Source organism: Mastomys coucha, unplaced genomic scaffold (assembly GCF_008632895.1).
Source record: "Mastomys coucha isolate ucsf_1 unplaced genomic scaffold, UCSF_Mcou_1 pScaffold21, whole genome shotgun sequence".
Taxonomy (NCBI): Eukaryota; Metazoa; Chordata; class Mammalia; order Rodentia; family Muridae; genus Mastomys; species Mastomys coucha.
Window position 1 is genome coordinate 171,459,398 of NW_022196904.1, and position 23,032 is coordinate 171,482,429.

At 46.2% G+C, this 23,032-nt stretch overlaps 1 protein-coding gene across 45 annotated transcripts in view; it reads right to left on the bottom strand.

The window, feature by feature from the left end:
• The window catches only part of Sorbs1 (sorbin and SH3 domain containing 1), a 234,923-nt gene that overhangs the window by 63,938 nt on the left and 147,953 nt on the right, over window positions 1-23,032 (bottom strand). For 27 of the 45 annotated variants that reach the window (XM_031390249.1, XM_031390248.1, XM_031390240.1 and 24 more), the window contains 6 exons: window positions 19,388-19,417; window positions 14,150-14,322; window positions 11,854-11,917; window positions 10,181-10,255; window positions 9,798-9,860; window positions 49-96 (listed from right to left, as the gene is read on the bottom strand). In XM_031390249.1, the coding sequence (XP_031246109.1) occupies window positions 49-96; window positions 9,798-9,860; window positions 10,181-10,255; window positions 11,854-11,917; window positions 14,150-14,322; window positions 19,388-19,417 (453 nt within the window). Of the gene's footprint in view, window positions 1-48; window positions 97-4,043; window positions 5,450-9,797; window positions 9,861-10,180; window positions 10,256-11,853; window positions 11,918-14,149; window positions 14,323-19,387; window positions 19,418-23,032 lie in introns of those variants that run through there. The other 18 variants (XM_031390262.1, XM_031390263.1, XM_031390269.1 and 15 more) reach the window with 5 other exon arrangements.

The following is a 23,032-nucleotide window of genomic DNA, read 5'->3' on the forward strand; positions in this document are numbered from 1 at the left end:
CCCCCCCCCCCGCTTCCTCCCCCACAAGCAGGGGCTTCAGTCACTTACTGTCTTCAGAGAAGGAGTACCGAGGAGAATGCAGATCAGAATCATCATCTAGTGAACAAAAAAGAAAAAGTCAGAAGGAACAGACCAACATGAGAGATCCCGGGCAGACACCAAGCCCCACCTCTACAGTCCTGCATGACATCCAGCCACTCCAGGGACCCAGCAGGGAGAGGACTCAAGCCAGGGGGGACCAACACCACACAGAGTACACTGCAGAGCAGTGAGGCTTGCAAGAATCTATCTGATCCAACAGGGCTTGGTGGAAACTACTTCCAGATACCAGGTAGCGTACAGGGGCAAGACTCCTCACAAAGAGAAGGCCCACACCAAGTCTGGAAGGCTGGGTTTCTGTGTCTGAGAATCAGGGGCTGACATGGATCCAGCCATTCAATGTTCAGCCTTTGTTCTAGCGTGTTGAGTGCCATAGCCTCTTTCTAAGGCTCAGAGCTGCTACTGGGTAGAAAGAAGAGGTCAAAAGAATATGGCTGCTAGCTCCCTGCGGTAGCTTTGATTCATTTTGTACGTTCTTCAAACAACACAACTGGGAAAGAGGTTGTTGTGCTGCTAACAAGAGTTGGGGAAAATCCACATCTTAATCTGTTTTTATTACATGTCAGCCTCGCTCCAGGTACAGATTTCTCAGGACCCAACACTGCCACAACTGCTATAAAGTCTGCCCTGTGGAGGAACTGCTCGGGGTGAGTATATAGACTGAGTTTGCGACAAGTCAAAATCACATGAATTTCTGGTGTAGGACGGGCTCTGCGGGAATGTGTGCACACTCCTCTAGGTAAAATAAATTCTGGGTTCTGAGATGACCAAGAAAAGATCTAAACACCTTGCAGAACGAGCTGTAGTGTTTAAAGCAAAAATCAGATCACAAGCCCATTTACAGGAACTGATTTCTAAAGCAGGTGTGTCGCAAGTACAAGGTACTTAGTCATGACATCCATTATAATCCCCCATAAACATTTTTTTTCTCTCCAGAATACCTGAAAGTCTAATATCTTGCTCATCTGAATTTAGTGTACATGCACCTAGAATGAACACCAGATCAATCCATTAAGTTCTGTATCACTCTTTCAGCAGAGCATGTGACCTAGCCAGCAAAGACAAGTCAAGGGATTTGATGTGCTGTGTTAATGACAGTGTTAATCGAGTCCTTGTTTCTGGACAAATTACATATCTGAGTGGGAAAGGTCAGAATGTTTTATGAACTGTGAACAGAGCTAGCACTGTCATTATTTGAGCACAGTGGTAGTCAAAGACAGCTCCTACCCTTTTGTCCCCTCCCCTCTTCCTATTTTTGTCTGTCCCAGGTGTCCCTCAGCTAAAACAGACAGGCATCAGGTATTGGGGTACCTTGCCCTCCTACCAGCCTCCCTTGCTCTCCTAAGAACCGGTCAACCCCAAGGCTTGACAGGGACTACGATTCTTTACCAACACAGCCAAGCCTTTCCTCTTTAGTGTGGGATGGGGGAGGTCTTACAATGCTGCTCAGGCTAACCTCTAATTTATAACCCTCCTGCCTCAGCCTTTTGAGTGCTGGGACCATAGGCGTGCATCACCAAAATCCACTCTCCTTTCACTATTATAAACTAGGTATGTTAAGTTTATTTATGCTAGTTTCTAAAAATAAGGCAGTAGGGAGATGAAATGGAATCAGAAATAGTTTTGGGAAAAGCGCTCTGAAGAATTTTGTGTTTCCAGCTTTTTGTTTGATTTTGGAGTGATTTATTTTAAAGGGACTTTTAAAATATGTATTTAAATATATTCGAATAAAGCGAGACATCAGCCAGGCTATAACTGATATTCTTAATGCTATTATTGGGTACAAGTGGGAAAAGAAGTCTCCTCCACCCTAAGCTACACATGGCCAGGGTGTCTTTGTTAGTGAGCGTTTTACTTCTTACAGTGTCCACAGGACTCTGACATGGACTTAAGTTTAGGGACTCTATGAAAGCAGGCAGATGTCAAATGGATTAATCAGAGCAACTTCAGCAATTATGACAAGGCCCACAGTTAATTTTTACATTTCTTTTACCATCCTAATACAAGAAAATTTTACCTCATTTTATAAATGAGAATAACAATACAAGCTCCCGTTAATGACTACTTAGTAATAGCTGGAAATAGATAAATCACAGGACACAAAACCCTCATTTTATAAACAGGAGATCAGGGCCTGAGGTCATTAAGAAGAACTACCCTCGGTGACATAGTAAAAAGGAGAGACAGAATTGGGACCTTCCTGGTGCCACCTCAGTCCTGGGGCAGGGGTGCCGCTTTGTCATGTTCTCTCAATTCACCTTTGTATCTCCAACTCTGGGCAAGGAGACTAAAAATGTCTGTCTTTTAAGTTGTGGGCCAACCAAGAACGAGGTCCTGAAACTGCAGGGCACCACGGGCCAAGCCATCTGCACCCTTGAAGCCTTTGCTCTACTTCCCCCATCACACCACCCTAGGAGACGCTTGGGCAAGCCTGCAGGGTGACTCCACCACATTCACTTGGCCTCCTCCTATTGATTGGCCTCCAGGGAGAACAGATAACACCACTGTAGCCGGCACTTCCTGTTTGAAACTTTCTGCTGGTAAGCAAGTCCACACTAAGAATACAGTCATTCAGCTAGGTATACAGTTAGAATAACCAAGGACAGGGAGCCGTGAGGCCATCCTTCTACCAGTCCTGCTAGAACTGCCCAAATCGAGTATGTGTGCATGTGCTGTGTTTAACCGTAAGATACACGAAGCAAAACCTTCTCTAGTCCCCCTCTAAACTAGCAACACAAATCCTACAGCTACATCCTCTGAGGACTGTTGACGATAATGCCACAGAGGATTCAGCGGACCTGGGATCTTGTGATTCCTGCTTGTGATGGGACCACATGCTATCTGTGTCCCCTGGAACAGCAAGCAGCTGACATCAAACATTGGCTCCAACACTCAGAACTTCCCAGGCCAGCCATTCCAGGAAGCTTGAACATTGTGCAGCACACGCACAGGGGGAACATCTCAAATTCAGTGCCCTGAAGGCCCTCAACCGGCTCTGGTGTTGGCACACCAACAGCTCTCCTCAGGCTTCAGCCGTCTGGCCTTAGTAGCAGAATAGCCAGCCCCAGAGCTGTCAGGAGCTGCATGATTGCCTTCCCAAACACAAGAACGACATTAAATGATTTTCTAAAAACTTCTGGGTTGATCTTGCTATTGCTCTTTTATTTATATATATACATATATATACATATATATATGTATATATACGTATATATACATATATATACATACATACATATATATACATATATACATATATATATATATTTCTGAAATTCAGCCTGAGAGAGTGCTCATCAAAACTGTTTAAAATTCTACGAAACTGACAAAGTGGAGTCCTTAGTCAAAAGCAGCATCCACAGAGCCACGAACTGTGTGCCATTACATTTCCAGTTAGTGCTTCTTAGGCCTTGAAACCCAAAATTATTTTTTTGTGATAATATTGGCTCACTTTAACATGATCTTATTCTTTTATTCAACACAATTCCTTCTTAGGCTTTATTCATGCAAGAGCAAGGATATATGATGGGAGTCACAAACAACCCCCTGGCCCCAAAACAGAAAGACAGAGTCTGGGATGGCAAAGAAAAAGCAAGCAGAGGGGGATAAGGGAGGACAAGGGTGCCAAGCCTCAAGGCTGTGAGAAGAGTAACAGGTTATGTATGTTCTGGCTAAAGACTATCAAATATTAAGGGACAGAAAACAAAGGCCACTGGAGGGTGGAGAGTGGCTGCAGAAGACATACTCCTTAGAAAAATTGGTGATGTGAGAAAAAAAGAAAGAAAGAGAGAGAGAAAGAACAAAAGAAAGAAAGAAAGAAAGAAAGAAAGAAAGAAAGAAAGAAAGAAAGAAAGAAAGAAAGAAAGAAAGAAAGAAAGAAAAGGAGAGAGCCTAGAGGGGCCAGAAGCCTAGAGGGACCCACAGGCTAGATAGAGTAGGCTCACCATTCCCATCTTCATTCAGCCTTCTGGGTCCTGAGGTGGGAAGGCGATCAATGCTTCAGTGCTTAGCTATCCTGCACACCAAAGACTTTTGCACATGCTGGGTGGAGACCTTCTGGGAAGCTCACATAAGGAGAGCAAAGGTGACTGCTGCAAGCCACTTGGCCCCTCCCCTGGGCAGGACCAGCAAAAGTTTGGGGCAGGAGGCACGAGGGAGCCAAGCATCTTCACAACAGAACAACTTACTAGAACTCTAGCAAAATAAGGCTATTCTTAGAAATCCTACCCAGCTAGGAGAGTTATTTTCACTCAACTATATCTGTGCCTGAGAAAACCCGCCTTCTGCAAGCCTTGCCTTAGGGCAAGCTGGAGCAGGAAGGAGAACAAAAGACACCACAACCCTGAGACACAACCCAGAGATGCTTAGAAGTGGCACCATGAGTCACAGCCACAGAGCTTGGCGGTCTCAACCTCCAGCGGGAAATGGCGCTAGAGGAGGTCATGGACCAGCAGGAAAGCGGCTCTCAGACTTCCCCTCCGGCAAGAGCCCTTCACTCCAGTGTGGTTCGGGCCATGGATCATGAAGCAGCCTACCAGCTGCTTGGCTTTGCTCTAGATTCTGGGGCACTGTGCAAGAGCATCTTATTTTCTTGACATTACATACGCCAAGCCAGCTGTCCTTACAAGGCCAGAGCTTGAATCTGCATTCCTTTCTCCAGCCCTACGTCCAAACTGTCAGATCGCATCTCGGCAAGTTCCTGGGTCCTGGTGGTATCTTGCCATTCCAGTGTCGTGGTCACACCACTTGGGGAGCTTTTCCTAACCACATGTTCCCAGACACATCCTAAGAGTTACCAGCTCAGCAGCCCGACCAGACTGATTCAGGAGAAGTTACCATGAGTTATCAGAGAGCTCTTGGCAAGGAGGAGGCAACCGCATGCACACGGTCTACCATGAGAAGGATCAGGGTCCCTGTTGGGAGTCCCAGAAACCCAGGCTTGAATCCTGACTCCCACCTCCTGTGTGGCTTTGAGAGTGAGTGCATGCACAGGAACCTTCCCAAGCTTCTTCAGACTCCTCTGGTGAGGGCCTAAAAGGACGAAAATGAGGTAAACCACAGTAAGGTGCTCGGTGCAGAGCCTCGTATCGTACAGCAGCAGCTTCTAAAAACTGTGGCAATGAGGTTTTAAAACATGGGATGAGTGAAAGCTAATTCAAAGTCAAGAGTAACAAATCTAGGGCCTTCCTGGCTCTCACCACACACCAGACTGCTCTGCTGCAGCCTTGGTTCTGAATACACAACATGTATGTACAGTGTGCATGCTATCATACCACCCAACCCCAAGGACGCCTGAAACACCCCAGCACACACCAAACTGCACTGTTTGACTGTACAGAGAAGGTTTCTGCTCTTAATGCTCACATGGTTTAATCCCACCTTAAATGCCTTCCTATCACCATTCTTCAGCACCTAAGTGTCAAGTTAGTTCATCAGTCTTCGGGTTGTATTATGTTAGAATATTGAGTTGCTGTCTTGAGTTTCATTTTTAAAAAAATGTTAAATGATCCTGAGTGAGGTAACCCAATCACAAAAGAACATATATGGCATGCAATCACTGATAAGTGGATATTAGCCCAGAAGTTTCGAATACCCAAGATACAATTCACAGACCACATGAAGCTCAAGAAAAAGGAAGAGCAAAGTGTGGATACTTTGGTCCTTCTTAGAAGGGGGATCAAAATACCCATGGGAGGAGATACAGAGACAAAGTTTGGGGCAGAAACTGAAGGAAAGGTCATGCAGTGACTATCCCACCTAGGGATCCATCCCATATACAGTTATCAAACCCAGACACTATTGTGGATGCCAACAAGTGCTTATAAACAGGAGCCTGATATAGCTGTCTCCTGAGAGGATCTGCCAGTGCCTGACTAATATGGAAGTAGAGGCTCACAGCCATCCATTGGACTGAGCACAGGGTCCCCAATGGAGGAGCTTGAGAAATTACCCAAGGAGCTGAAGGGGTTTGCAGCCCATAGGAGGAACAACAATATCAACCAACCAGTACCCCCAGAGCTTGCATGGTCTAAACCACCAACCAAAGAGTACACATGAAGGGACCTATGACTCCAGCCGCATATGTAGCAGAGAATGGCCTTATGGGACATCAATGAGAGGAGAGGCTCTTAGTCTCGTGAAGGCTTGATGTCCCAGTGTAGGGGAATGCCAGAACCGGAAAGTGGGAACAGGTGGGTTAGTGAGCAGGGGGAGGGGTGATGGGATGGGATAGGAGGTTTTCAGAGGGGGATAAAATTTGCAATGTAAATAAATAAAAAATATAATGAAAATAAATTATCACAAAAATAGAGAAAAACTCATATGAAAGACTATGTTGTAAAAGCATTCTAAACTCTTGTGTATGTATGTATATATATTATATACATATTGTTTATATATATTGTGTTCTGTGAAATGCATATGTAAAAGTACAGAAAAGTAATGAAGAACAGTGTTCCACAGCAGAGATTACAAAATGCAATTTGAACATGTAAAGACATAGGACATTTGGGGAAAAAAGACTTCGCTTTTCTTCTTTAAAATTAAATACATATAATTTAAATAGTTGCACAATAATAGAAGCATAATACCAACACCAGAAACTACAGCCTAATGAAAAAAATGTTAAATGGCTTGAGCTCATGACAGAATTTTCTTCAATTTCTGAAATGCTTCTAAACGTACTTCTGCTGTTCTGGACTACTTACTAATGTGAAGTTTCATTCTCTGCAGTGATTACTAGAAGTCAAAATACTGATCAACTCTGAGAAACACAAAAGATAGCTTATGTTCTTTAGTATCAAATATTCAGCTAAGATTTGACTCTCTCTGACAAAATAAACTAGTGTGAGGCATGGTGGTGCACTCCTTGAATCCCAGCACTCAAGAGGTAGACACAGGCAGATCTTTGTGAGTTTGGGGCCCAACCTGATGTATGTAATGAGTTTTAGACCACCCAGGGCTACACAGTGACTCTGCCAATAAATAAATAAATAAATAAATAAATAAATAAATAAATAACCTTTCTCATTAGTACACAAAAATGTTTTAATCTTTAATAAGTGGTAAAAGTACATGCATACTGAATGATTATTTAAGAATGAATTTCTATATGATTTATTATCAGTAAATGTTTGATATGTATGCATCAGAAGTAGCTTATAAATATCTCCGGTGAAGAGGGAGTTAAGCAGCTCTGGTAGGGTGGAAGCTCAGTGAGTGGCAGTCACTCCCTCTGTGGCATTAACAATCCCAACGCTGCTGTCTCCTATTACAGAACTTGGGGAGGCAAAAAGGCCGCCTTTCCGAGGAAAGTAGCATGGAGGTGTGGAGCAGCACCAAGCTCTCTTAAGGATTATGAGATGTGCAGACTGCTCCTTGCTGTAACTTACAGGGCTTTTTTCCCCCTCAAAGTACATGTAAGCCTTATTAAGACATGGCCATCCTGTTTATCTTCCAGCATCTGGCCAGAAGTTTGCTTGTTCGCTCAGGGAAATGGAAGGTTTCTAAGCCAGCATAAACACATGCTCACAGGGCCCCTGCTGTTCAGGACATTCAACTTGGAGCCACTTATAACTGTCATCTTTAAAAAAACAAAATACTGCATCAACAACTATAATTTAGACAAACGTTCTAGCCCTCAGGTAGGCTTGAATAAGCTTCTTCCAGACAATCCTACGTCCAAATTATAAACTAAAAGAACATGAATCAACAGTAGCACTAACAAGATTCCCCCCATGAGACCTGCGGCTCCGATTTCTAGGTTCTCTCTCAGAACCTAGGTAAACTCTCCCTCCCTTCCTCCCTCTCTCTTTCCCTACCTTCCTGTTGAAGGGTCTCACGATGTGACCCTGGCTAGTCTAGAACTTACTGTGTAGCCCAATTCAGTATTTAATTCACAGTAATCCTCCTGCCTCAGCCTCCTGAGCACTGGGATTACAGGTATGCACCTCTACCATCTCTGTTTCTCAGTACATGTGAGTACCTGGCAGAGAGCCGGAAGCTACCTGTGAGGAATGGCATGAACAGAGCTAAGGAGGGCTATAGGCGCTCACGGATGTGGCATGAACAGAGCTACGGAGGGCTATAGGCGCTCATGGATGTGGTATGAACAGAGCTAAGGAGGGCTATAGGCCCTGCTCACGGATGTGGCATGAACAGAGCTAAGGAGGTCTATAGGCCCTGCTCACGGATGTGGCATGAACAGAGCTAAGGAGGTCTATAGGCCCTGCTCACGGATGTGGCATGAACAGAGCTAAGGAGGTCTATAGGCACTCACAGGTGTGGCATGAACAGAGCTAAGGAGGGCTATAGGCGCTCACGGATATGGCTGTTTCTGCTCAAACACCATCAAAACCCTGGATTTAGAAAGTCAGAGCATTGCTTGAATGCTTAAAAAAGAAAAAAAATAAGGCTAGCAATTTTTAAAGACGCTCCCACATGTTTTTCACATTTGTAAAAAGACTTTATCTACTTAAATACATCAGTAATATGTGAGACATGTCATCTAGGCAGGATGGGGGCGTGAGATAGATCTACTCTATTTTTAAAAGATCTCTAGGGAAGACAACTTCTTTGAAACTTGTGTTAAAATCTAATTACCTTCATTATTATAAATTTTTTTATGTTCAACTTAATTTTTTTTTTTATTTTTTAGTTTTTATTCTTTAAAGACACTTCTTCCTTTTTCGGTCTTCGAAAATAATGCGTGCATACACAGACATCCATATCCACTTCTAAATCTGTGTGACAAGCTGTCCTGCCATCTCTTACTGTTCATATCTCTAGGCAAAAAGGGCCTTCGTCCTCTTGTGCCAGACTTCACACATAACAGAAAGCAGACACTACCGTCAGCCGAGTTGTAAGGTGTACTGACCAATGATGTAAGAGCTTGACATCCAGTCATGAAACCCTGCCATGTGGTCACAGCCAAGCACATGAAGGAGGCCAAGGGCCCTACCTATGATAGATGTCAGTCCACCTTTCAATCCCACGGGAGAGGCAGGATTTCTCCCAAGACGCTTTTCCTCACTCACTTTTTACAACCATCTTTGACAGTGGTAACCCCAACTCCCACCCCCCAAAAGCGACCATCTCCAGGATACAGGTATAGCTGTTCTCTGTATCCAGCTCTTCCATGAAACATTCCTAGCTTGGTCCAAATCTCTTTTCAAGACGTATCTTACCAAGACTGATGCTTAAGAGCACGTATACCCCGCTTCAGGAATTCCCAATCAAAAAGAGATACCCAGCTTCAGGAATTCCCAATCAAAAAGAGATACCCCGAGGACTCATGACCTGAGGGACCCAGTGACCATTAGGAGCAGTGTGCGAAACTGCTAAGCTTCTATTGTTGATAGCTGGCAGGTCTCCCTCCTCAACTTCATGAAGTCAGTGCCTAGCCACCAGTACACCAGGTGACACACCAGGTGACACCCCAGGTACAAGCAGCTTCTCCCAGGACCGCACATCCAGAGCAGAAGAAAGCAGTGAAGGCTACCCCCTAAGCCACGTAAACCCTACAGGGGCAGGGAATAAAATGCCAGGTGGAGAGGCAGCTAGCAAGGACTGAGACAATGTCACAAAACAAAAGGTTAAAAGGGAGGCAAATGAAGAGGGAGCTTTCCTTAGCTGCTAGCAGAAACCCCAAGGTGAGAGAGAAGTAACAGCACCAAGGCACACCATTACCCTGTAATTACCTTCTGACTTAGGACTAGGAGTAGATGCAGGAAACTGGTAGGTAGGAGTGTAAGAGTTGTCCTCTGCAGCAGAGAAAAGCAGTGGGTTTGAAGCTATCCACCAGCAAGTGGAGGAAGCGCTTGACCCCCGGCTGACACCTTCCAACAATTTTCTATTTTAGTGTTATTATTAAAGCACACGGGCATCACACTTAGATTAATGAATTAGAAAGAACTTAGTTATTTTAATATAGCACTCCATGCAAATGAGTAAAATAAAACACTCACTGGCTGAAATGACTACTGAAAACAGTCTAGAAGCCAGACCGTACGCCTACAATGGAACTCTAAGAACTAATGTGTTAACGCTATGACAACAGATGCGCTGTCTAAACTTATGGTACCTTCAGAGTTCTGCAGGATTTCTGGAAGCTCGGGGAATTTGTACGTAGGGAAATAAGGGTTTTCCTCAGGAGTGTCTAGGCAGAGGAGCAGGTGTGAGAGAGAGAGAAGGGGGAGGAAGATACAAATGGAGAGAATGAACAAGTAGGAAGCCACACGACTTATGCTCCTTGAATTCGGGGACACAATAAGCTTCACTAATGATAGGAGAGAAATTAAAAATCCAGTCTTTTTGCCTGAATTAAGACACATCAAAAGGAATTATATAGAAACTGGCTCCAACGGATAAGAAGCATTTGACACAAAGTTTCAAATTTCACAAATTTTAGGTCAGAGATATGAAATATGATAAATGAAAACACCATCCTAAAGTGATTTTTTTTTTAATCCAAGGCTGTTTTGTACATATTAGAATCAAGGCGAACAAGTGAATCTTTTTCACTTTTTTTTTCAGGCACCTCTAGGTGCCTAAGCTATTTCATTTAGATGTGACTTAGTTGTGTTAATAAGCAGAACACAAGATTACTGGTGCCTTGGAGCATTCAGCCCTCCATTGAGCCTTCTAGAGTTAGGTCTCAAGGTAGGAGATTCACAGAGGGCTGCAAGAAATGGGGGGAATTTTACTATGGAGACCCAGTCTTTAGCTCCACCACCACGATGGATGGAGTTTATCCACTGGAGCTTAGCAAATCTACTCCTGACTCAGAGATGCTAAACACTCAGTGTTTAGGAACGGTGTGGATCACTCTGAACCCAGCAGAAATTAATTAACAGTAATGCTGGGTATTTGTGACTTAGGTGGGAACACTAACCAGGATACCACTTCTTCATGGACAGGCGGCCAGACTGGATTTGGGCCCAAAGAAAGACAGGATCTCTGCTCTCAGGAAGAGCGGCACCCTTCCTGCAGTGCAGCAACATGCCTGCCTGTCCGGTGACTGGCAGCACAGGCAGCGGTGGGAGCTGAGCTTAGGGCTGTGACCTGCCATCATGCTGGCTCGCTCACTGAAAGCTGAGGGGAGCCCTTGATCTGTAAGCACGCACCTCTTTCAACCTGAGCAGCTCTGGTAAGTCAGCTCGTGACTGATGCTCTACCTGCCAAGCTCTGATTCCCAGCTGGGGACGCTAACCTTGCACAGGGATGGCCTCAAAGATGCACAATGCACTGCATTGCACTTTGCACGGTATTCCCATTTGGACACCTGCAATACCCTCCAGAGGACTGGAAGCAGGACCAACACAGAAAAGATACAAGACCCATGTAAGTAACTGGGGAGAACACTTTTCTTAACTCCCAGTTCAGGGCTTTGCAGTCATGGGCTGACACCAGATAGATCTAAAGCCATAAGCAGGTGGGAGATGGAGCTGTCTATTCCCCAGGCAGGTAGATGAGGGAGGAGGGATAGAGTGTGAGGCTCAGCCTCCTGCACTGCACAGTAGCCGGGAGGAAGGACTTGCAAGCTGACCTCAAGTTCCAAAGCTGAGGCAGGCACAGGCGCAACCCTCCCACCTGTGCACTGAAGGCACATGGCTAGAATCAGGCAGGCCAGTACCTAATGTAATCCAACTGCAGGAGCTCAGCTCCTCCAGTACAAGTGAACAGAGCACAGGCCCGCAACCAACAGTTAATAAATTCCCACAACATCAAGCGGTTTTTACAAATGAAAAGCAGTACCTCTGTTCAACTTGTGGATCTGTTTAAACATAGTTTTGTACCAGTCTTTCGATCTCTCGGTATTCTGGAGAAGAAAAAAAAAAAAACACAAACAAAGGGTAAAAAACAATGAAAACTTGAGCACATTTCAAAAGGTCTGTGATCCCCAAATCTAAATCAAGTAGTGATGTACTAGAATAGACCGCAGGGCCTTGCACATGATCAGCAAACGCTCTACAACATACATCCCTAGCTACAGAATTAACTTTTTTAAAGGCAAAACTTTTGAAAAAACAGAGATATAAGAGACTCAGATAAAATTTTGATAAATTAGATTTGGCCTAAGGATGTAACAGTCAAAGGCAGACTTGAAATATGTCCATGGTTCCTTTCTTTTAAAAAGATATACTTATTTTTAATTTATGTATGTGAATGCTTTGCCTGCATTTATGTGTGCCATGTGCATGCAGTGTCAGTGGAGGCCAGCAGAGGACATCAGGACCAGCCATGCAGGTACTGAGTCCTCTGCAAAAACAAAGTGCTCTTAACCACTGAGCCATCTCTCTAGCCCTGCATCCCTCTTTCCTTAAAATTCCATTGTTAAGAGACAATCTCTCTCCACACATAGACTTGGGAAAGCCCTCCCAGAATCACAAGGCAATAAATCCTTGCTTACCACAATCCGTCCCCACCCCTTCTGGATTATTCTATACAAATGTCACCTCGCATAAAGCCAAATTTAGACCACATGCTTTTAAATGGAACCCATATGGCATCCAATCCCAGACTTCATGCTTACCGTAAAAGCTGGGCCTTTTTTCCAAAGTGAAAATAATTAAGGTAGTTAGATAGATGATATCACTCCCATTTTACAGGTGAAGAAATTAAGTAGAAAAAGTCAAAGTGCATTGTCCGAGGTAGAGAGGTGTCAATAGTAGAAGATCCAACTAACACAGTAGTTGGAGACACTCTGCCACCCACTCTCCGTGAAAACTTGGGAAGTGATGGGATCCCTCAGTCAGTGCCTTTCTGATGCTGTGTTTGGACGTCTGTTCTCTGTAGTTAACGGCCTGTCTCCCAGGTGGCATCACTGGGAGGTGCTATGGACCTTTAGGAGGTGGGACCTATGGGGAATCCTCAGGGCACTGAGGGTGACTTCTCCACAGGGATCTGGGATGTCACCCAGGCATTCATACTGTGTGAGCGCTCGCTTTGACACACGCTCTTGCCATAGTGTGCTACCCTTGCCGGCGGGCCCTGCAGAGCAGGTGGCTCAATTTTGGACACAACCCTCCATAACCATGAGCCCAAATAAGGCTCTCCTTACTTCCTAAGCAGCCTGTGCTGAGTGTTCATAAGGATGATGATTGCTTCCACCACTCGAGTGGCAATGGAAGATAATGTCCAGGAAAGGTAGCAGCAATCCCTCTGGGTAAAGGTTCTCTTTCTCCGCTATTACACAGGACCAAAGCAGAGTTCTACAGTGGCTTAGCCTACTGATGCCTCTATCTATCTTCTTTGTTTCGTTTTTGGTTTTTCCAGACAGGGTTTCTCTGTGTAGCCCTGGCTGTCCTGGAACTCACTCTGTAGACCAGGCTGGCCTCGAACTCAGAAATCCGCCTGCCTCTGCCTCCCAAGTGCTGGGATTAAAGGCGTGCGCCACCACCGCCTGGCTTTATCTATCTTCTAAAAGAACAGAAAAACAGCTTTCCAAATGGAAACTAAAGATAGCTCTGCAGCCAGGGGCCTGGAGGACACAAAGGGAGGAGTAGAAAGCTGCCAAGGGCAGGCTTCCCTGAGCTCCGTAGGCCCTCAGGAGCATTGGCACACCTGGCCTCAGAAAGGGGCCTGTTGGTCTTGACGAGATTGAAGGGCCTCCTTTGCCTGGTGTCCTTGTCCTGTTTACCTTGGATGATGGGATAACTCCCATGTAAGGACCTTCTTCCTGAGCCTAGATACAGCTTCACTTTCCTAGGTATGCCCCTAACTCTGGAGCAAAACATTCTGAGCAGGCTCCACAGCACAGAGACAGCCTTGCCCCTGGGACAGGTACAGCCCAAGCCCAGCAAAACCCACTGCAGAAAAGTCGCTCCACCCTGCTCCACCCACATACTCCTTTTCTCACGAGACTTACAAATATCCTACACCTACTTTGGAGAAGTCTGGGTACCCTCATCGGGGTGTGGTCTGTGCTGTTGTCAGAGAGAAAACCCTCTCCCTCTCCTGGAAGCCCCTGTAACCTCCCCCCGCCCCAAGGGGTTCACACACATAATGAAGGCCACACGCTCACTGAGGACTCAATGGTCCACATCCGTACCCGGAGTGGGATGCCCACTTCTTCCACAGACACATTGCTTAGGTCCTGGGCACTCCTCACCACCCGTCTACTGTCATCCTTTGCCCTCCTCTCAGCAGCCCTGCTGGGCGAGGTGAGTTCTGCTGGGGTTGGTACTGGGTCCTGCTCGCCCGCTCTTCTCTCTGAGGCAGGATCTGGAAATGACAAGCAATCACAAGCTGAAACTCCAAAGCAAAAACCTCTCCAGCAGCAAGCCAGCTAGGGGAAAGGGGTGTTTGCTAACTGCCCATTGGCACCAACTGCATGCAGGGCAAGGGTCAGCAAAGTCCAGCCCACTGCCGGCCACCTGCTTTTATAAGTAAAACTTCACTGGAGCACAGCCATGGTGGTTTGTCCACACACTCTTTGTGGATGTTTTTGTGTTACCATGGCTGAGCTGAGTAAGTCGGGACAACTTGGTCTGCAAAGCATCTGATATTAGTTACCCAGCTCTTTAAGAGAATTCTGCAGAGCTATGAACGTTGTTCTGTGGACCTCTGGGAAGGTAAGGGAGCAGATAAAACCTTAAGAAGGTGGGAAAGCGCTATTGCAAAGTTCCGCAAAGCCCCCCCACCCTTTTCTTTTGTCTTGGGATGCACTTAACTCTCCTCATTTACTTTTCCCATGCCTTGGTTCTCTCATTGAAAAATATGGGAAAGACACTTCCATTGTCAAGCTCACAGAGATATTGTAAGCCAAAGTACTCAGAAAGCTAGACATGGCTGTGTGTTCATTACAGTTTCTTTAACCTGGTTTAGACTGGAGCTTACAGAGTGCCAACAAACATAGCAGATGTGGTCTACAGATTTCATACATATTACCATTATTGTCTGTTTTTCCAAACCAGACCATCCGGTTACTGAAGGGGCATTCCCTAAGAACCTGCTAGGTGTTATGCCTAGCATTATGCATGTGGAGATGCGGGGGAACCTCGGATACTGAGGCTTCAGAGGGCTGACGGAGGAGTCAGTGCCCAGCTTAGCTGGAGAATTTAGGTTCAGAGGCAGCTTCTCTACGAGGAGCCAACCAGATGAAAAGAGCGTGGAGGACGTTCCTGGCACAAGGAACAGCATCATCAGCTATGTGCCACCACGAACTGTTCTGACTTAACCAGGTGCCTGGCATTCCATTAGCTCTTTGATAAGACAAGAAGACCCTATAGGTTCTTTTTTGTTTTGTTTTGTTTTGTTTTTGTTTTTTAAAAAGCCCTATAGACATCCAGATGATGCAGGAACCAGCTGAGATGCCTTAGCAGGATGCAGTTTTGCAGCCACTGGCACAGGAGTTGACAGCAGATCTCTATGGTAGAAGGAAGCGAGAGCAGAGCCAAGGGCTGAGGTCATACACAGAAGGATGCCAAAGGGAACGGGCAGAGAAGCAGAGAATCGCCAGCCTCTGTGGGAGTCACCTGAGCAACAGGAAAGAGACAGACTGCTCTGAAGGAAGGCGACAGGGAGGTACCAGACCGCAGAGGGAAGGATGTGAGTATGAAAAAGAAGCAGAGGTGAACTCCACACAGAGGACGGAGTGTGTCAAGCAGATGGTAACTGGAGGGGAAGATGGAGGGGAAAGGGCTTAAGCCAAGACAGCCTGAGTGAAGAATGAAGTGTGCCTCTCCCCCAACCCTCCAGCAATTAGTAATTACTCCCTAAGAAGAAGTGCAAAGAGCTGGATAGGGAACATACTCTGGCAGGAAGGCGGGATCTGAGGTCCCATGCAAAGCTGTGATGAAGTCAGAGACGCCCATGTGTGAGGGAGTGGCTGAGGAGCAGAGGAACAGTGAAAGCTTCAAACTCAGGTTTTCTAACACTCAGTCTACTCAAGAGAGCCACTCTGCCCTGACTCCAGGCAAGCCTCTCAAAGCCTTGCTCCATCTACGAACGCAGATTGCTTTCGAAATATCCTTGACAAGCTAGCTGACTCTAAACCCCACCTTGTTTGGTATGAGGACCACAGGCATGTTCAATGTTTCTGGGTCAAATAATTCTTTTTTTAAAAAAAAAAAAATAGGGCAAGTGGTTCGAATAATTGTTAACACTCAGTCCATGGTTTTTTCTAGTTACTTTAATCTAGAGAAATCAGCCCCTTTATAAGAACCCACCCTTCCTTTAAACTTAAGCTTATGATCCTGGGATTCTGATATATAGAGGGCTCAGACCCTACAGGGGGAAAATTGTTATTTGATAAGGTAAAGACTTAAAGTGATATGTAACTGTTCCACATAACATTACATTGACGTTACAACTTTATAGCATATCCTGACATCATATATCTATATCATATCTGTTTCTTTCTAGTTTTAAAGTATGCTTCAAAAGGTCTTAAGTTGGGGGATAGAGTTAGCCGAACAGCTAAGAGTACTTTCTCCTCTTGAAGAGGACACAGCCTCCACGCCGTAGCTTATAACCACCTTTAACTCCAGTTCCGAGAGATTCACTGCTGTCTTTTAGCCTCCTCGGACACCACGCACACACACACAGTACTCATTCAGTCATGCGTGCAAATGCCCATACATACCAAGTAAAAAAATAAATAAATAAAATTAGAAGTCTTGAATTATTAAACAAATGATAACAACCTCAAATGGGGCTCCCTCAGGAGGAGGTGGAGCAGATTTCCTGCGTATCTGAACCTTTGAAACAGTCTAAGGCAATGCTTATATTTCCCTGGGGAAGGACAGTAACCTCCCTACACCCTGTGCAGTTCCTGTGCTCTCTTCCCAAGGGGGCCACAAACCACACGAAGCCAAACAGCATGTGGGCTCCATCCCCAGAACGCTCTCCAGGATGGATCATCTTCGCTGCCTACTTGACAACTAAGAAACACCTAAGATGTTACTGGAGCACATCTCTGGATATGTCCGTGAGGGTATTTTCAGAGATGAGTAAACTGTGGGGACTCTGCCCTATTAATGGTTAGATCCATCCACAAACTCTAGATTTACCATTGGGAGGCTGTGGAAGCTGAAGTCTGCCTGAAGAAGCCTATCTCTGCAGGCATCATCTTATCCTGGCCCCTTCCTGCAGCTGTTCACCACTTCACTGCTTCCTGTTTTCCAGGGCGTAGATAGCTCCATCAGGCCCTCCTCGCCATGACAGGCCAAATCCCCTAAAACCACAAGCAACCAACTTCCCTCCTGTAAGTTGTTCTGCCAGGTACTTGGTAATAGCAATGGAAAACCAAATATTCTCTTAGTGAGCGCTGAAGTTTGCTCCAATTGTACTGAGGGAAGGAGACTGCCTGTCCTTGGGTGTCTAACCTAGAGGTGAGTGGGAGGTGGTCACTTGCTTTAAAACAGAGCCACTAGAGAATGCCACTCTAGGAAGCTTCTGGACACTAGTGAACTGTTCTTAAACTCAAGGACAGCAAGTGTGTTATACAAAAAGCCCGCCTGCACAGTGGAGAAGCCTGCCTGTACCATCACGGTCCTTTCCAGGGAGGGCAGCATCCTCCTCATTCAACCATACAAAACAGCACCTGGAGGCAGGACTAAGAATTAGCATCCCACAGGTAAGAGAAATGAAGTCATTTACCCAGGAACAAATATTTAGACATGGGGAGACAAAAACCAAACTCTGGGATTCCTAACATAAAGGTCTCCTTCTCCTACCTCTACCCCCGTGTGTGTGTGTGTGTCTGTGTGTGTGTGTGTCTGTGTCTGTGTCTGTGTGTGTGTGTCTGTGTGTGCATGTGCGTGTCTGTGTGTGTGTGTGTCTGTGTGTGTGTGTCTGTGTGTGTGTGTCTGTGTGTCTGTGCATGTGCGTGTGTGTGTGTCTGTGTGTGTGTGTGTGTGTGTGTGTGTGTGTGTGTGTGTGTCTGTGTCTGTGTCTGTGTGTGTGACCACAGCCACCTGGGCTGGCCAGTGGAAAGTGGGCTGGAACCTAATGACTCAGGAAGGGCTGTGAAGGGCACCTTGAGCGTAGCCACAGCCCGTCCTGGTCCTGTAGCCAAGTCCTGATAAAGTTGAGAGCGTATGAGAACCCCATGTCCTCCCCACTCAGGCTCTGCCCAAATCACAAGGGCAGCGGTATGCTAAAGTCATGTAGCAGCTGCTCAAAAACTGGTGGCTTCAGTTACTCACTGGATCAGGGGTTCTCAATGCTAGAGCTCGTGAGCCTTTGCTCCATGTGCCCTGCGTACACACTGGCTTTGCCAGGAGAGTGAATCAACTGCCTTCATTAGATTCTCCCACGGTGCCCCCGACCAAAGAACAGTGGCAAGCCATCACGCCACACCAATAGTTACTGATGGGCAGCACGGCTCCCTTCTGCAGCCCCAGAGGCTGACTCTGCACTGGGCACAAGAGTGGACTCAGTAACAGGACCAGACTCAGTGCAAGCACCTGGAGACAATAGAGCCTTGTGTCTACTACGCACTTAGCACAGCGCTCAGGGCACAGCCACTCATTCGCAGAATCTCCCACGAGCTTCACAACAATTGGGGAGGCATGACCACTTTCTTCCCTCACAGAAAAGAACTGGAGGATGAAAACCAGGGTTGCAAGCAGCACGGAATGATTGAATACTTCCATCCCTGTGTTTCCCCAGGATCTCAGGCCTCCCCAGCCCTGCACTGTCTCACCCTGCATACTCTCTTGGGAGTGTGTCCTGACAACTGACTATATTTGTGGTCACTTCACCATTATGGAACTTGGTGATTACTCTCTACCCTAAAGGCGTGGTCTGTAAGGAAGAAAGCATCAGCTTCTTAGGGTCCAAAAACGTCACCCTGGTCCATTAAATCTGACTCTCTTGAAGTGAGTCTCAGCAAGCTCTCCAGGAGGCACTGACACCAGCTCAAGTTCAACTGGCAGCTTCAAGCACCCTGTGGATCCGGGGGAGCGGGGACGCTCTCACTTGCACCTGTCACCCAGGGCCATCCACCAACGGGCAGTCACCCAAAAGGGAAGAACTTCCCACATTCCCCAACACCTGATTCATTTGAGACAGAGCAACCAGGTGCTCTTCAGAGGCCTTCCATAAGCCTGCCTCAACAAAGCCCCTCTGGTCAGTGCACAGTCTGGTGTGACCACCAGGGTACATGCCACGGTTCCTCAAGGCACATTTACTATTGTGGTTCATGGATATGTCTGCTCAGGAATAGAAACTATCCCTGTGGTCTGTCAATCAACACGCAGGGGCCTTCAGAAAACAGTGTTGATTGGATATTGCTTGAACAGGATCAGAAGTTATCAGGTAAATAAATAGATTGCTCACCTACCTGAAAGACTACTGAGTCGTTTTTGCTGTTCTGTGATGAAAGAAAAGAACACAACGTAAGTAGTATTTATACAGCATCTGGTAAGACAGAGAAGCCCCAGAATAATTAATTAGGACTGCATACTCTGGTCCCTGCTGTCTTCCGGGCTTGGATGTTCGAATACACGCCCCAGGTGAGGCAGTAGTCACGATGTAGGCTCCAACGATTCAGGCAAGAGGTCCCTCGGCTCCCCAAACTACAGATATGCACCAGAACTTGGGCCCACTAAAGTGACCTAGGAGTTTCCATCTTGTCTCAAGGTGATCTCTTCACTCATGACTCTTCCAACCTCACATGGACCTCTTAACATGCCAGACCCGGTACCTTCTGGTAGAGCTATGAGAAGAATTAGGGACACGACAACTGCCATCTCCTGAGCTTGCCAACACCAGCCCTGTTGTAAGAGCCTTTTCATCTAGCGCTTGAAATCTTAGCAACGGCCTCGGCTGTTAGGTACAGCTATTTTCCTCAATGAAGATCCTCAGCGCTGTAGCTTAGTCACTAAACATCTGCCTGCTCCAGGGTAATAGAGAAATTCTAAAAATTACCATTATTAGCAAAGTGACCTCACTGGGATCTGGGGCTTAGATCACTCAAGGTAACACCAAAAACCATCTGGTTCTAGAAGCAAAGTCTCCAGCTCATAGTCTACAGTTCTTCCCAACCCTCGTGACCTAGCCGTCACTGCTATATTGAATGTAGTTGCTCACTCTCCCGGGTCATCACATGGAGGGGAGGCCAAGGTCTTATTGGCAGCATCCTGTGTGCCCTATGTGATAAGCAGCAAAGCAACCTTTACCTTCTACAGCTGCTAAACAGCAAGCAGCCAGAGAGATAAAAATAGATCACGCCGGCCCATACACACTGTCACTGTCCCCAGTGGCCACATTCCTATCCTGCTGCTAGAATCCGTATGGAGTAGAAGTAAACAGAACAGCGTGGGAGCTCAAGGCCAGTGGACACAGCAGCTGTCCACCTCAGCTTCATGCATGGGACTCGCACAGCGGCTGAATTAGAAGCCTGTGGAGTTCTAGGCTTGGCAACTTGCCAGATGACAAGGACCAATAGAGTAACCTCTTGGCCTCAGGTTTCTTCATCTGTGGTGTCAGAGTACTCTGGTCTCTAAAGGATTTACAACAGGTGCCACGCTCTATTCTGCAAGGTGCCAGGCCGAGCTCTCCTTTGCCAGCGGACACAAATGTAAACAACCGAGAAGATCCTGTTGCTTCTGCTTCAAAGGAAAAGTGGCTATTCTCACAGCACACCATACAGACAGCAGTAGCTGTTTTTCAGTCACCAGTGCTAGGATGACACTCTGACTGTTCCTGTCCACAGACATGTCTGGGAACCATGGAGGTCTTGCTGTCCGGGGTGGTTCACAGCCAACCACAATGGCAAACTCCCTAAACATCTGGAACCTTGTTCTCCAACCCCATCCCCAGAGCCTCTGAATCTGAACTGGAAGCTAACCAGACTCTCAGGATCCAACAGATAGCAGAGGTGAGAGGTCCTGATCGGGGACCATGTGCATAGTTTAGCCCTGATCAGGGGACCATGTGCATCTTTCTTTTAGCCCTGATCAGGGGACCATGTGCATCTTTCTTTTAGCCCTGATCAGGGGACCATGTGCATAGTTTAGCCCTGATCAGGGGATCATGTGCATCTTTCTTTTAGCCCTGATCAGGGGACCATGTGCATCTTTTAGCCCTGCGGTTTTCCTGAGTTGAACTCCTGCTTCACTGACCGAGGGTGAGCAATGCCCAGGACACACTGGCATGAGTGGGAAGGTCAAGAGTACTGTTCATAACCACCAGAGCCAGGCCAGAGGCTCTGAGCCTGTTGTCCCCTAGTGTCAGGAGGCTGGCCAGGGGAGACAGAATCATTGCCAAACTGGGCACTGTGACAGTCTAGAGAAAGAAAAAAAAAAAATTTTTTTTTTTAAGGATGACTAAACCAGAATTTCAGATATAGAGAAAAGTTATCACCACTTAGGAAACTTTGCCATATTTAAGAAATTGTTCTTCTGTGAAGAAAAGCAGAGATGCCAGGCTGGGTACATTCCAAAGCAGGGCCAGAAACACTTGACCCAAACTCCACTGATGGGCACACACTCTCACTCTTCCCTACCTATCCTGCCATGCCTGGGATGGACCCATGGTTCTCCTCTTTACGGGAAACCACTAGTTAATTTAAAATAAAATAAAATAAAATAAGGCAACCAAACCCTGGAGCGTCGTTACACATGTACTCTTCCGAAGAATGTGCTTCTCTCTGCACAATCCCAATTGTAAATAAACCAGAGGCAGACCTTGGTCAAGAGAAAAACAGGAACCAAAAGTCCTCTTTGATGAATAAGAGAATTTCACTCATTCAAGGAAGAAACAAAGAGGGAACTCAAGGCATTTTGGTGCCTGAAAATGTCCCTGTAGGTGTTGTCAGAGGGACTTGGCAAAAGCAGCTGACATTACGCTTGGCATTTCCCAAAAACCAAGCTGCCTTGGGAATAAATCCCGACTTTAAAGAAACTGCCTTTCTTTCTGGGAACTAACTTGCTTTTTAGAATAATGAGTCATGAAGAAGTTCACAGAGACGCTATTGCTTTTTTCTGCATTTTTCTTTGTTCTGCATGACAGACACTGGCAACAAGAGCCGCTGCCAGCGAGGGTGTCAGGGCAGAAGAATGGGGGCTCAGATGGAGGGCCCTTATGTCCTGAGGAAGAACACCGGGGCCACACAGTGCAAAAACAACAATGGCAAAAACCAGCCTGAAACCGCTGAAGCCGCCATGTAAGACTGAGTGGCCATATTTAAAGTAAGAGAAAATGTTTGAATGCACCTACTTTTCCAATTTAGAAGCAGAAAAGAGAAACCTCTCTTTGGTATGCAAAGCAATGGAAATAAGATTGTAGCCCCATCTCCTCTAAGGGAAGGGCAAGGAAGTGGGTGGGGAGGGTGTCAAGGAGAGGGGCCTCGGAACCAATCTTTGAGCTACAGACAGTACACAGCCCTACAGTGTTCCTTCACCCAGTGTAGAAGAGCCCTTGCCTGGGAGATGGCCCGAGAATGTCCCATTTTTTGCTGCAAAAGGACTTTTAGAAATGCAAAGTTTATTCCTCTGTGCAATTCCAAAATGGAAGAGTTGGGATTCAAAACCACTGCCTGAATTTTAAAGCAGAAAGGTAAAGCTATATGATGATTACTTCAAAGCTCTTGGGTTTGACCAATCCCCAAGGTTCTTTCAGAGATGCAGCAGGACCAGCCTGACAGCCAGAAAGATGACAGGAACCAAATGGAAGCCCTAAGTGGCAGTGCTGCCTGGGCCATGTGGAATCAGTGCAAGTAGACACACAAATCTAGGTCACAGAGGATGCCACTATGAGAGAGGGGTAGCCAGCAACCAGGAGACAGTCAAGAAGCCTCTGTCACCGAGGCACAAAAGCATCCTTTCCACTGTAGACAGTCCTCTAGTCAGTGTTTCCTCTTTTGAAAGTTAGTATTCAAAACTGCACTTTCTAGAAACTTATTACCCTGAACAAGTTAATCATTTATGACAGCACTTAAGAGACATACTGTAGCCACATGCTTGAGGCAAAGCTTCATTACAAA